The sequence below is a fragment of the Bombina bombina genome, chromosome 1, assembly GCF_027579735.1.
Source record: "Bombina bombina isolate aBomBom1 chromosome 1, aBomBom1.pri, whole genome shotgun sequence".
Lineage (NCBI taxonomy): Eukaryota > Metazoa > Chordata > Amphibia > Anura > Bombinatoridae > Bombina > Bombina bombina.
In genome coordinates, this window is record NC_069499.1 from 1,456,481,759 (window position 1) to 1,456,496,133 (window position 14,375).

General features: G+C 38.4%; 1 protein-coding gene across 2 annotated transcripts in view; it reads left to right on the forward strand.

Moving 5' to 3' along the window:
• The first annotated feature begins 318 nt into the window (after nt 1-318).
• Nucleotides 319-14,375, forward strand: part of AFMID (arylformamidase) — a 138,296-nt gene continuing 124,239 nt past the window's right edge. For both annotated transcript variants that reach the window (XM_053706181.1, XM_053706174.1), the window contains exons 1-4: nt 319-366; nt 498-588; nt 762-866; nt 2,609-2,657. In XM_053706181.1, coding sequence (XP_053562156.1) covers nt 331-366; nt 498-588; nt 762-866; nt 2,609-2,657 — 281 coding nt within the window. In that variant the 5' untranslated portion in view covers nt 319-330. The remainder of the gene's footprint in view (nt 367-497; nt 589-761; nt 867-2,608; nt 2,658-14,375) is intronic.

The following is a 14,375-nucleotide window of genomic DNA, read 5'->3' on the forward strand; positions in this document are numbered from 1 at the left end:
GTACACAGATGCCTTTCAATGCTTTGCCTTGAAGTGTGCATGCCAAATGACACATTTTTAATAATTTGCTATCCACTGTCTTGTGTTTTTTGTTTTGTTTTTTTGTTACAAAACTATGGCTTCATTATAAAGCTAATCATGAGCTGAACTAAGATTTGCATTCTGTCAATGTATTTCATTCATTTTTTGTGTAATTTTTAATAGTTTTTTATATATATGTTTGCTCCTTTGGGAGTGGCTATTGGGACAGACCTATGACCTTTCCTTTATTTACATAATGCTGTGGTATAGGTCAGAGTCCCCTAGGCCGAGCAAAGAGACAGCCTGAGCATGGAGAAGGACAGCTGGAGAGAGCTGAATAAAGAGGTGAGAATCTAGATGCACAGAGTCTTCAAAAGTACATCTGATTAACTGAATACAGAGGAGGATAAAACATCAGAAGCTGAGGTTGCTGGGTAAAAATAAATTGATTGTTTATTACATCATATTCCCTCCAGGAACTGGATCACCAGTATTCCCCCAGCCACTGGTCCCATCGCATGGATAAGGACGCTGTAATAGAGGCACATGTGAGAGAGACCACAGCAGGTACGTACAATATTGCTGTTATGCATTTTAGGAAGTCAACACAGGATAATGCACTAATCACAACTCTCTGTCACATTATATTAGTGGTTTACATATTGTCTATTTTCACTCATTAACCCGATATCCCAGTGAATTAACCCCAGTTTCCTACTGTCTGCTCATTTTACCTGTAGGAACAAAACAAGCTCGCGAAACAGCAGAAACAATACTGAATGTCTCATATGGAGAAAGAGAGAGTGAGAAACTGGACATGTACCTGCCCAAAGGACTCACCTCAGGTGATACATTTACAGGGATAGTTTAACACATTCTAACAATACTACTCTGTTCTTTATCTTAGTGATATGTGACTGGCTATGCAGAGTATCTCTGGCTGTGCGTTGTCTTTTTTTTACTACATTTCTGGTTTTGTACCTTATCACCAGCTAGAGTTATCAACCCTCCCTTATTTGCAGGGATTTCCCTTATTTACCCAAATCTTTTTTTACCTGCTTATTATTTAAATGCTCTTAGAACATTTTACTCCCTTATTTTAAAAAAAAAAAACATATAAATATATAAACAAAAAAATTAAGTTTTTCTTTTCAGTAACTACTGTTTAAATTGTTGATTTCCTACGTGACATTTTTCAATTCATTAGCCTCCCTTATTTTCATCAAAAAAAATTTGGCAAGCCTGTTGCCAGCCATGGGTTATAATTTCTAATTGTGCATTTACAGTTCTGCTCTTCATTTAGGCCTTTTTTATGTGTCAAACTCTACATTTGTGCATTACCTCTGTACAGTGTTTTTTTTGTTTGTTTTTTTTTTAAATGGTGCTGGTACTTATTGATTGATATATTGTGCTCAGTAACTAAGAAAAGAAAAGGGAAAATATTATTTACAATGCTTGATAAATTTTTCAGCACCCTCTTGTGAAACTAGAGTATTTACATGAGGATTACAAATATTACCTGTTATGAGGTGGTAGTACCAGGGATAGGCACAGACAAAAGCTGTGGCGGACATTTTCCAAAGTACAGACCTTAGTGAAGGACACCAAGATACATTTGAAATTAAATTATTTTATAGTGCTTGGTGTTATACTGATGTAGATACCACTGATCCTATAACCAGCCCTCCTCTGGCTATACCCATGAGCCAGTGTCACTACTGTGTCATTATATAGTGCTGGGTGTTATTATACTGATGTAGATACCACTGATCCTATAACCAGCCCTCCTCTGGCTATACCCATGTGCCAGTGTCACTAATGTGTCATTATATAGTGCTGGGTGTTATACTGATGCAGATACCACTGATCCTATAACCAGCCCTCCTCTGGCTATACCCATGAGCCAGTGTCACTACTGTGTCATTATATAGTGCTTGGTGTTATTATACTGATGCAGATACCATTGATTCTATAACCAGCCCTCCTCTGGCTATACCCATGTGCCAGTGTCACTACTGTGTCATTATATAGCGATGGGTGTTATTATACTGATGCAGATACCACTGACCCTATAAACAGCCCTTGTCTGGCTATATCCATGTGCCAGTGTCACTACTGTGTCTCTGTATAGAACTGGGTGTTATTATACAGATGCAGATACACATCCAGTATTTCACTCAGGCTTTATTTATTCCATAACTTATCACCCAATATCGCTATCAGTATCTTGACAAGCCACTAACTTTACTCACACTACATATTTTTTATAATTAATTTAATTATTATCTGGTTTATTATTTAATCAGAAAGAAAAGATATACTAAGATTGTGGCGGACACTGCAAGGGCTAGTCACGGACACCAGTGTCCGTGTACGGACACCTTGCCTCTCCCTTGGTAGTACTCAGTACCAGTGTGTACCACCACAAAAAAAGGCCTGCCTCAGTAGGTAACTGATAATCATTTCCATAACTCTCAGTGCCCCTTGAACTGACTAGTCTTACTTTTTATCCTTTACAAACTTCATATCACTGGCCCCTCTGCCATAGCATTACATGTGGTACTAACTATCTACTTATTTATTGCAGGTTTTCCACTTCTCATTTACATACATGGAGGATTTTGGCAGTTTTTGAGGTCAGGACAATGTGTGCTTGAGTGGGGGTGAGAATATTTGGGCTACTAATGGTTATTTGAGGTCTTGCACAAGTTGATGCTAATTAAGAACGTTATAATAATGACATATTCAATCACAATAAATATTATTTGTCATTACATGTAGACATAAAGATATACTGATTTCTTTGTTTTCATTCTATAAGGTTCAATTAAAATGGACAACATAAAATTTTCTAATTTGCTAGAGCATCTTATAATTGTACCGTGGCAATGTTTTTAACCCCAGTAAAGAAGGTGATCATATAGTTAAAATTCGTTCCAGAGCACCAATGCATTACTTTTACTGGGCTGAACATAGGTTGGTAAGCCAGTCAGGGGCATCATATGTCTGTAGCCACCATTGGCTGTAGACTAGAAGTGCATTGCTGCTCCAAAGCTGCTTTTAACTATGTGTTTAACTCATTTGCAGGTGTTAAACATGCAGGTAGTTGCAAGCAATAGTGCTATAAGAAAATTTACTAACACATTGGAGCCTTTTATTATTGCTCTTTTATGATTACCATAACATTGCAATTGCCTGCAGCAAGAGGTTTAATGATGTTCTAATATAGTGAGACAATGTTTGTAAACCATGTATTTATTTAAATATAGATTATTAGCTGTTCACAGATATGTTCTTTTAATACAAACAAATATTTGTAAATTATATATGTTTTAATGGACAATTGAAGGAAAAGAAAGAGACATATAGAGAAATATAGTACAATATATAAAAAAAAATATAAAAATAAATACCACAGGATTATATCTAATAATATGAAAGAGATACACAATAATAATATATGAAAGGGTTAATAATACCTTTGTTCTATATATCCTGCAAAAGGTTAACACCTTCCCTCCACTAACCCCTATCTAAACACTGGAGATTCATAGCTAAAATATTCCTGAGAAAATGCCGCAAGCATGAAACTCGTAGGATGTTTTTGTCTGTAAGTCTGTGCACAACGGAGGGTCTATGGAGATAAACTGTATTAAACTTAAAGGGCCACTGTAAGTAAATATTTTCTATGCCTGTTACTAACTAACTACCCCAAATACGCTTTTTATCAATAGCATTTCATTAACATATCTCTACCGTATATCAGAAATCTTGTCTGCAAATTTAATTGTTTTCCAAACCCACTCCGTGGGTATCCTTTGCTCTGTACCAATCCGTTTACAATACCTAGGTTTCAAAATGGCGCTTTAAACACAAAGTTATTGGTTTAAGTATTTTGAACATGCAGGATAAAGTGACATCATCGGCGAATAAAAGATATAACTTTTAGAACGTTATGAAACTTTGTTTTGGAGAAAATATAGGTCAGTAGGTTTTAATTAATGTTTATTAACTTTAATATGTTAGTTATTTAGCTTAAAAATTATAACAGAAAGTAATCCTTTAAGAAAGAGGTTTTACTTAATTGATCTCTAGACTCTGTTTAAAAGTTTCATATTCAGTCTGATGGAATTACTGGGTGGGTAGGGGTGTGACTGGTACATCATAGGATGCCGAGAACAAGGTATTTTGTCCCTTGTTTAACCCCTTAATGACCACAGCACTTTTCCATTTTCTGTCCGTTTGGGACCAAGGCTATTTTTACATTTTTGCGGTGTTTGTGTTTAGCTGTAATTTCCCTCTTACTCATTTACTGTACCCACACATATTATATACCGTTTTTCTCGCCATTAAATTAACTTTCTAAAAATACCATTATTTTCATCATATCTTATAATTTACTATAAAAAAATTATAAAATATGAGGAAAAAATGGAAAAAAACACACTTTTTTTAACTTTGACCCCCAAAATCTGTTACACATCTACAACCACCAAAAAAAAAACATGCTAAATAGTTTCTAAATTTTGTCCTGAGTTTAGAAATACCTAATATTTACATGTTCTTTGCTTTTTTTGAAAGCTATAGGGCCATAAATACAAGTAGCATTTTGCTATTTCCAAACTACTTTTTTTCAAAATTAGCGCTAGTTACATTGGAACACTAATATCTTTCAGGAATCCCTGAATATCAATTGACATGTATATACTTTTTTTTAGAAGACATCCCAAAGTCAATAAAGTATTGATCTAGGCCAATTTTGGTATATTTCATGCCACCATTTCACCGCCAAATGCGATCAAATACAAAATATCATTCACTTTTTCACAAATTTTTTCACAAACTTTCGGTTTCTCACTGAAATTATTTACAAACAGCTTGTGCAATTATGGCACAAATGGTTGTAAATGCTTCTCTGGGATCCCCTTTGTTCAGAAATAGCAGACATATATGGCTTTGGCATTGCTTTTTGGTAATTAGAAGGCCGCTAAATGCCGCTGCGCACCACACGTGTATTATGCCCAGCAGTGCAGGGGTTAATTAGGGAGCTTGTAGGGAGCTTGTATGGTTAATTTTAGCTTTAGTGTAGTGTAGTAGACAACCCAAAGTAATGATCTAGGCCCATTTTGGTATATTTCATGCCACCATTTCACCGCCAAATGCGATCAAATAAAAAAAAAACGTTAAATTTTTCACAATTTTAGGTTTCTCACTGAAATCATTTACAAACAGCTTGTGCAATTATGGCACAAATGGTTGTAAATGCTTCTCTGGGATCCCCTTTGTTCAGAAATAGCAGATATATATGACTTTGGCGTTGCTTTCTGGTAATTAGAAGGCCGCAAAATGCTGCTGCGCATCACACGTGTATTATGGCTAGCAGTGAAGGGGTTAATTAGGAAGTTTGTAGGGAGCTTGCAGGGTTAATTTTAGCTTTAGTGTAGAGATCAGCCTCCCACCTGACACATCAGACCCCCTGATCCCTCCCAAACAGCTCCCTTCCCTCCCCCACCCCACAATTGTCCCCGCCATCTTAAGTACTGGCAGAAAGTCTGCCAGTACTAAAATAAAAGCTTTTTGGGGGGTTTATTTTTTTTAAAAAAAAAAAAAATAATAATTATTCTGCTGTATAGGACCCCCCTTAGCCTCCAACCTCCCTGATCCCCCCCAAAACAGCTCTGTAACCTTCCCTATCTGCCTTATTGGGGCCATCTTGGGTACTGGCAGCTGTCTGCCAGTACCCAGCTTACACAAAAACGTGCTTTTTTTTCTTAGTTTTTTTTTTCCTGTAGTGTAGCTTCCCCAACCCCCCCCCCCACCACCACCACAAACCCCAACCACCTCATTGATCGTTTTTTTTTTAACTTATTTTAAACTGATTGCACCTTTTTCTGTAGTGTAGCGGTTCCCACCTGCTCCCTCCCCGTGCACGCGCCCGCCCCCGCCCTCCCGTGCACGCGCGCGCGTCCGTGCGCGCCCCCGGGCATCCCCGCCCACGATCCCGCCCCCCTCCACATCTCCAGGGCCATCGATGGCCGCCACCCGCCTCCCGGTACTGCTCCCACCCACCAACGAAGGAAGCCACCGATCTCCGGTGCAGAGAGGGCCACAGAGTGGCTCTCTCTGCATCGGATGGCTTCAAAAGGTTATTGCAGGATGCCTCCATATCGAGGCATCACTGCAATAACCGGAAAGCAGCTGGAAGCAAACAGGATCGCTTCCAGCTGCTTTCCACACCGAGGACGTGCAGGGTACGTTCTCAGGCGTTAACTGCCTTTTTTTTGAGGACGTACCCTGCACGTCCTCGGTCGTTAAGGGGTTAAAAAAAACTGACATTAAATCTAAAAGACTGGGGCGGTTGCACCTCTGTAGAACCCCCACTGTGAGGAGGGTTCTAATGAATCTCCTATCTCCCTTACAATTTGACCTAAAGGGACAAGTGGCACCTTACTTTAAAAGATCCATGTAATCACCATTAGAAACTGTGATCGCCTGCCCTATTAAACACCAGTTTTCTATTGAAATATGCAGCTTCTATCTCCCCTGTGATTTTATTAGAGTGGAAATATATCACTCATTTGGGAGAGGGCATGCCCTTCTAATTTGCATTTGATCACTAATGGTAATAATAATCACCTGACCCAACTAAGTACCAGAAAGATGTTTAAAAGGGAAAGGAGGCTCTTTTTTATCACCCTACCTCATAAAATGCAGTGGCTATAAGGTGATAACCTTGGCAACAATGTATACCATCAGCACAGTTGACTATCAGTGTAACAGTTGTCTAACAGTAACATATGTATTTAGAACAGAATCATGTGGTGGGTGTAAGAAATCACATTCATTTTATTTTACATTTTGTATATCGTGTTTTTCCTATATTTGGATATTATGGAATCTAAAGTTGTTGTCTGCTGAAAAAAAACAGTTGATGGTTCAAAACAATGAGTGGAAAATACTAACAAACAGCTATATCATAAGGGTGTAAAGTGGTGCAGTATTGAGATATAATGTTAAACTGAACAAGAAATATTGCAATTTTAATGAATGAATCAAATGGAAAATGGGCAGCATTTTGCAAAATATAAGTGACAGTTTTTAATGTTTAAAAAAATCTATTTTTGTATGCATATCTTTTGCAATTCAGTAGTTACTGATATACAATGTGTGTATAAAATATCTTAATGTCTGTTTAAAGAGTCAACTTTAGTCTTTAGTCAACTATTTTTCTCTGTTTCATCTAATAGAGGGCGTTTAAAGCAGAGGCGTAACTAGAACTCACTGGGCCTCAGGACAAAGTCTGTGACTGGGTCCCCCTCATTTGAAAAGCACCCCTTCCGAAACATAGCTAATGAGATATATACACACTCAAACATATGCACATGCACACATACATATACGAACAAATAGTGATGTCGCGAATAGTTTGGCGGCGAACAGTTCACGGCGAACATAGCATGTTCGCATTCACCTCGGCGGGCGAACATATGCGATGTTCGATCTGCCCCCTATTCGTCATCATTGAGTAAACTTTGACCCTGTACCTCACAGTCAGATTACACATTACAGCCAATCAGCAGCAGACCCTCCCTCCCAGACCCTCCCACCTCCTGGACAGCATCCATTTTAGATTCATTTGGAGGCTGCATTCTTAGTGAGAGGAGGGACAGTGTAGCTGCTGCTGATTTAATAGGGAAATCGATAGCTAGGCTAGTGTATTCAGTTTCCACTACAGTCCTGAAGGACTCATCTGATCTCTGCTGTAAGGACAGCACCCCAAAAAGCCCTTTTTAGGGCTAGAACATCAGTCTGCTTTTTTTTTCCCTGTGTAATCTAATTGCAGTTGCCTGCCTGCCAGCGTGTGTGTCAGGCTCACAGCGTATACTGTGCCCACTTGCCCAGTGCCACCACTCATATCTGGTGTAACAGTAGTGTACATTTAAAAAAAACAACACTTTTTTGACTGTGAAATAATAGCAGACAGCTCCCACTACCCAAGATGGCCGCCAATAAGGCAGATGGGGAGGGTTAGAGAGCTGTTTTGGGGGGATCAGGGAGGTTGGGGGATAAGGGGGGATGTTACACCACAGCATATGTAAATATGCTTAATTTTTTAATAAAAAAAATGTAAAAACCTTTTATTTTAGTACTGGCAGACTTTCTGCCAGTACTTAAGATGGCGGGGACAATTGTGGGGTGGGGGAGGGAAGGGAGCTGTTTGGGAGAGATCAGGGGGTCTGATGTGTCAGGTGTAGGGTTGCCACCTCAGCCATGCTTTCCTGGACACTTATGAGTTACACATGCTGCAGGGAGGAACATGTATTGTGTTTCTGGACAGCACTAGTCATATGCACTATGCATATTCCTCCCTGCACACCCTGCAGCATGTGTAACTTATAAGTGTTCTGTATTTTAAGGGACAGGTGGCAACCCTAGTCAGGTGGGAGGCTGATCTCTACACTAAAGCTAAAATTAACCCTGCAAGCTCCCTACAAACTACCTAATTAACCCCTTCACTGCTAGCCATAATACACGTGTGATGCGCAGCAGCATTTAGCGGCTTTCTAATTACCAGAAAGCAACGACAAAGTCATATATGTCTGCTATTTCTGAACAAAGGGGATCCCAGAGAAGCATTTACAACCATTTGTGCCATAATTGCACAAGCTGTTTGTAAATAATTTCAGTGAGAAACCTAAAAAAAAAAAGTTTTTTTTAAATTTGATCGCATTTGGCGGTGAAATGGTGGCATTAAATATACCAAAATGGGCCTAGATCAATACTTTGGGTTGTCTACTACACTACACTTAAGCTAAAATTAACTCTACAAGCTGCCTACATGCTCCCTAATTAACCCCTTCACTGCTGGGCATAAAACACGTGTGGTGTGCAGTGGCATTTAGCAGCCTTCTAATTACCAAAAAGCAACGCCAAAGCCATATAAGTCTGCTATTTCTGAACAAAGGGGATCCCAGAGATGCATTTACAACCATTTATGCCATAATTGCATAAGTTGTTTGTAAACAATTTCTGTGAGAAACCTAAAGTTTGTGAAAAAGTGAACAATTTTTTTTTATTTGATTGCATTTGGCGGTGAAATGGTGGCATGAAATATACCAAAATGGGCCTAGATCAATACTTTGGGTTGTCTACTACACTACACTTAAAGGGACAGTCAAGTATAAATTAAACTTTCATTATTCAGATAGGACTTTTCATTTTAATTGACTTTCCAATTTACTTTTATCATCAAATTTGCTTTTTTCTCTTGGTATTCTTAGTTTAAACTAAACATAGGTAGGCTCATATGCTAATTTCTAAGCCTTTGAGGGCTGCCTCTTATCACATGCTTTTTAAATCTCTTTTCAACACAAAGAGATAGAAAGTACACGTGGGCTATATAGATAACACTGTGTTCAGGCACAGAAAGTTATTTAAGATCTAGCACAATACAATGCTAAATTTAAGACAATAGATAATAAACAGTCACAGTCATGTGATCAGGGGGCTGGAAGAAGGTTCCTAGATACAAGGTAATCACAGAGGTAAAAAGTACATTAATATAACTGTTAATTATGTAAAACTGGGGAATGAGTAATAAAGGGATTATCTATCTTTTAAAACAATAACAATTCTATGGTTGACTGTCCCTTGAAGCTAAAATTAACTCTACAAGCTCCCTACATGCTCCCTAATTAACCCCTTCTCTGCTGGGCATAAAACACGTGTGGTGCGCAGTGGCATTTAGCAGCCTTCTAATTACCAAAAAGCAACGCCAAATCCATATAAGTCTGCTATAATGGCATGTCTGGCACACAGTGTTGGGGCAAGGGTCCATCTGACCACTGATACCTGGTCTGCAAAGCATGGTCAGGGCAGGTATATCACCTACACTGCGCTCTGTGAAGCGGGCGTAACCCTTACACTACCTGATCGATACAAAATCATACCTGATGTTTTAAAGCACGTTATTCCAAACAATGTAGGAATGTTAAGTGATTTATGCCCCTTATGGATTAATACCAGACTCTGCATCAACTATGTAATTTTCCATGGGAGTTTTGCCATGGATCCCCCTCCGGCATGCCACAGTCCAGGTTTTAGTGCCCTTGAAACAACTTTTCCATCACTATTGTGGCCAGAAAGAGTCCTTGTGGGTTTTAAAATTCACCTGCCTATTGAAGTCTATGGCGGTTCGCCCGTTCGCAAACTCTTGTGGAAGTTCGCGTTCGCTGTTCACGAACCCAATTTTTTAGGTTTGCGACATCACTACAAACAAATTCACACACAAATGCATACATGCACACATAAGTACAGAATCATATGCTCACACACACATATATATATATATATATATATATATACACACACACATACACAAAGACATACAAATGCACACATACAAACACACACACATGCATACACATATGCACACACAAAGACATGCAAACACATGCACACATACAAACACGCACACATACACACATACACACACAAAGACATGCAAACACATGCACACATACAAACGCACACATGCATACACAAACAGACATGCAAATACATGCACAGATACAAACACACACACATACACACACAAAGACATGCAAACACATGCACACATACAAACACGCACACATACACACAAAGACATGCAAACACATGCACAGATACAAACACGCACACATACACACACAAAGACATACAAACACAAATACACACACAAAGACATGCAAACACATGCACAGATACAAACAGGCACACATACACACAAAGACATACAAACACATGCACACATACAAACACGCACACATACACACACACACAAAGACATGCAAAGACATGCAAACACATGCACACATACAAACACACACACATACACACGCAAAGACATACAAACACATGCACACATACAAACACACATACACACACAAAGACATGCAAACACTTGCACAGATACAAACACGCACACATACACACACAAAGACATGCAAACACATGCACACATACACACACACACAAAGACATGCAAACACATGCACAGATACAAACACGCACACATACACACACACATACACACACAAAGACATGCAAATACATGCACACATACAAACAGGCACATATACACACACAAAGACATACAAACACATGCACACATACAAACACGCACACATGCATACACTCATACACACTCACCCAAAGGCATGCCCACACACACATACACACAGTCAGCCATTTCAGTTAGCAATCCTAAGGTTGTATGTGCTTCAGTTAGGAGTGGGCAATTTTCGAGATCTGGTATTTTGAATAAATTGTTATTGCTGATATATATAATTAATTTGTCAGAGTCATGTTCCATTTTGCTTTTCTGTGACTGAAATAATCAGTCACAGTTGATGCTAAGGACCTACATTCCTCGCTTTGGCTTTGTAAGTAGAATAAGAGGTGGTGGGCAAAAAAGTGAGAATGAATGGAGAGAGAAAGAGATTACAAAAAGGTATAGATGCACAATAGACAGAAAAAAGGAAAGAATTGGCATTAATAGCAAGAAGCAGCAATATATCGTACCAGATTCTCTATAGACGGCCTGTAACTGACCATTGATGACACGTTTAAGATGGTTATATTTCTGATTCTGCAGTTGGATGAATAATTATTACTGCATCCAAAATTTAATGAAGAAATGTTTTTAATGCAAAACATTTACCTCTATGGGAAATGTTAAGGGGTGATTTCAGCAGAGACACCCAAAACACATATCTATATAAAATCATATTTTCTTTCATGTAATTAGCAAGAGTCCATGAGCTAGTGACGTATGAGATATACATTCCTACCAGGAGGGGCAAAGTTTCCCAAACCTTAAAATGCCTATAAATACACCCCTCACCACACCCACAATTCAGTTTTACAAACTTTGCCTCCGATGGAGGTGGTGAAGTAAGTTTGTGCTAGATTCTACGTTGATATGCGCTCCGCAGCAAGTTGGAGCCCGGTTTTCCTCTCAGCGTGCAGTGAATGTCAGAGGGATGTGAGGAGAGTATTGCCTATTTGAATGCAGTGATCTCCTTCTAAGGGGTCTATTTCATAGGTTCTCTGTTATCGGTCGTAGAGATTCATCTCTTACCTCCCTTTTCAGATCGACGATATACTCTTATATATACCATTACCTCTGCTGATTCTCGTTTCAGTACTGGTTTGGCTATCTGCTATATGTAGATGAGTGTCCTGGGGTAAGTAAGTCTTATTTTCTGTGACACTCCTAGCTATGGTTGGGCACTTTGTTTATAAAGTTCTAAATATATGTATTCAAACATTTATTTGCCTTGACTCAGAATGTTCAACTTTCCTTATTTTCAGACAGTCAGTTTCATATTTGGGATAATGCATTTTAATTTAACATATTTTACCTTAAAATTTGACTTTTTCCCTGTGGGCTGTTAGGCTCGCGGGGGCTGAAAATGCTTCATTTTATTGCGTCATTCTTGGCGCGGACTTTTTTGGCGCAAAAATTCTATTTCCGTTTCCGGCGTCATACGTGTCGCCGGAAGTTGCGTCATTCTTTGACGTTATTTTGCGCCAAAAATGTCGGCGTTCCGGATGTGGCGTCATTTTTGGCGCCAAAAGCATTTAGGCGCCAAATAATGTGGGCGTCTTTTTTGGCGCTAAAAAATATGGGCGTCATTTTTGTCTCCACATTATTTAAGTCTCATTATTTATTGCTTCTGGTTGCTAGAAGCTTGTTCACTGGCATTTTTTTCCCATTCCTGAAACTGTCATTTAAGGAATTTGATCAATTTTGCTTTATATGTTGTTTTTTTCTTTTACATATTGCAAGATGTTCCACGTTGCAACTGAGTCAGAAGTTACTACAGGAAAATCACTGCACAGTGCTGGAGCTACCAAGCTAAGTCTGCTATAAACTTTTGGTATCTGTTTCTCCAGCTGTTATTTGTATTGCATGTCATGTCAAACTTATTAATGCAGATAAAATTTCCTTTAGTACTGTTACATTACCTGTTGCTGTTCCGTCAACATCTAATTTTCAGAGTGTTCCTGATAACATAAGAGATTTTATTTATTTTAAATCCATTAAGAAGGCTATGTCTGTTATTTCTCCTTCTAGTATACATAAAAGTCTTTTAAAACTTCTCTTTTTTTCAGATGAATTTTTAAATGAACATCATCATTTTGATGCTGATAAATCTTTGTATTTGTTCAAGATGGAATTTATTCGTTCTTTACTTAAAGAAGTGTTATTTGCATTAGAAATAGAGGATTCTGGTCCTCTTGATACTAAATGTAAACGTTTAAATAAGGTAGTTATTCCAGAAGTGTTTTATCTCCCTGATGCTATTTCTGAAGTAATTTCCAGGGAATGGAATAATTTGGGTAATTTATTTACTCCTTCTAGACGTTTAAGCAAATTATATCCTGTGCCATCTGACAGATTAGAGTTTTTTGGGACAAAAATCCCTAAGGTTATGGGGCTGTCTCTACTCCTGCTAATGTACTACTATTCCTATGGCAGATAGTACTTCATTTAAGGATCCTTTAGATAGGAAAATTGAATCCTTTCTAAGAAAAGCTTACTTATGTTCAGGTAATCTTCTTAGACCTGCTATATTTTTAGCGGATGTTGCTGCAGCTTCAACTTTTTGGTTAGAAGCTTTAGCGCAACAAGTAACAGATCATAATTTTATAGCATTATTATTATTCTATAACATGCTAATAATTTTATTGGTGATACCATCTTTTGATATCATTAGAGTTGATGTCAGGTATATGTCTCTAGCTATTTTAGCTAGAAAAGCTTTATGGATTAAACTTGGAATGCTGACATGTCTTCTAAGTCAACTTTGCTTTCCCTTTCTTTCCAGGGTAAATAATCATTTTGTTCCTTTCCTCACAACAAGGAACAAAAGCCTGATCCTTCATCCTCAGGAGCGGTATCAGTTTGGAAACTATTTTCAGTTTGGAATATATCCGAGCTTTATAGAAACCTATAGCCAGCTCCTAAGTACCTATGAAGGTGCGGCCCTTATTCCAGCTCAGCTGGTATGGGGCAGATTACATTTTCTTCAAAGAAATTTGGATCAATTCCGTTCTTAATCTCTGGTTTCAGAAACATTGTTTCAGAAAGGTACAGAATTGGCTTCAAGTTAAGGCCTCCTGCTAAGAGATTCTTTTCTTTCCCGTGTCCCAGTTAACACAGCAAGGCTCAGCATTTCTGAAATGTGTTTCAGATCTAGAGTTGGCTGGAGTATTTATGCCAGTTCCAGTTCTGGAACAGGGGCTGGGGTTTTATTTTATCTCTTCATTGTACCAAAGAAGGTCAATTCCTTCAGACCAGTTCT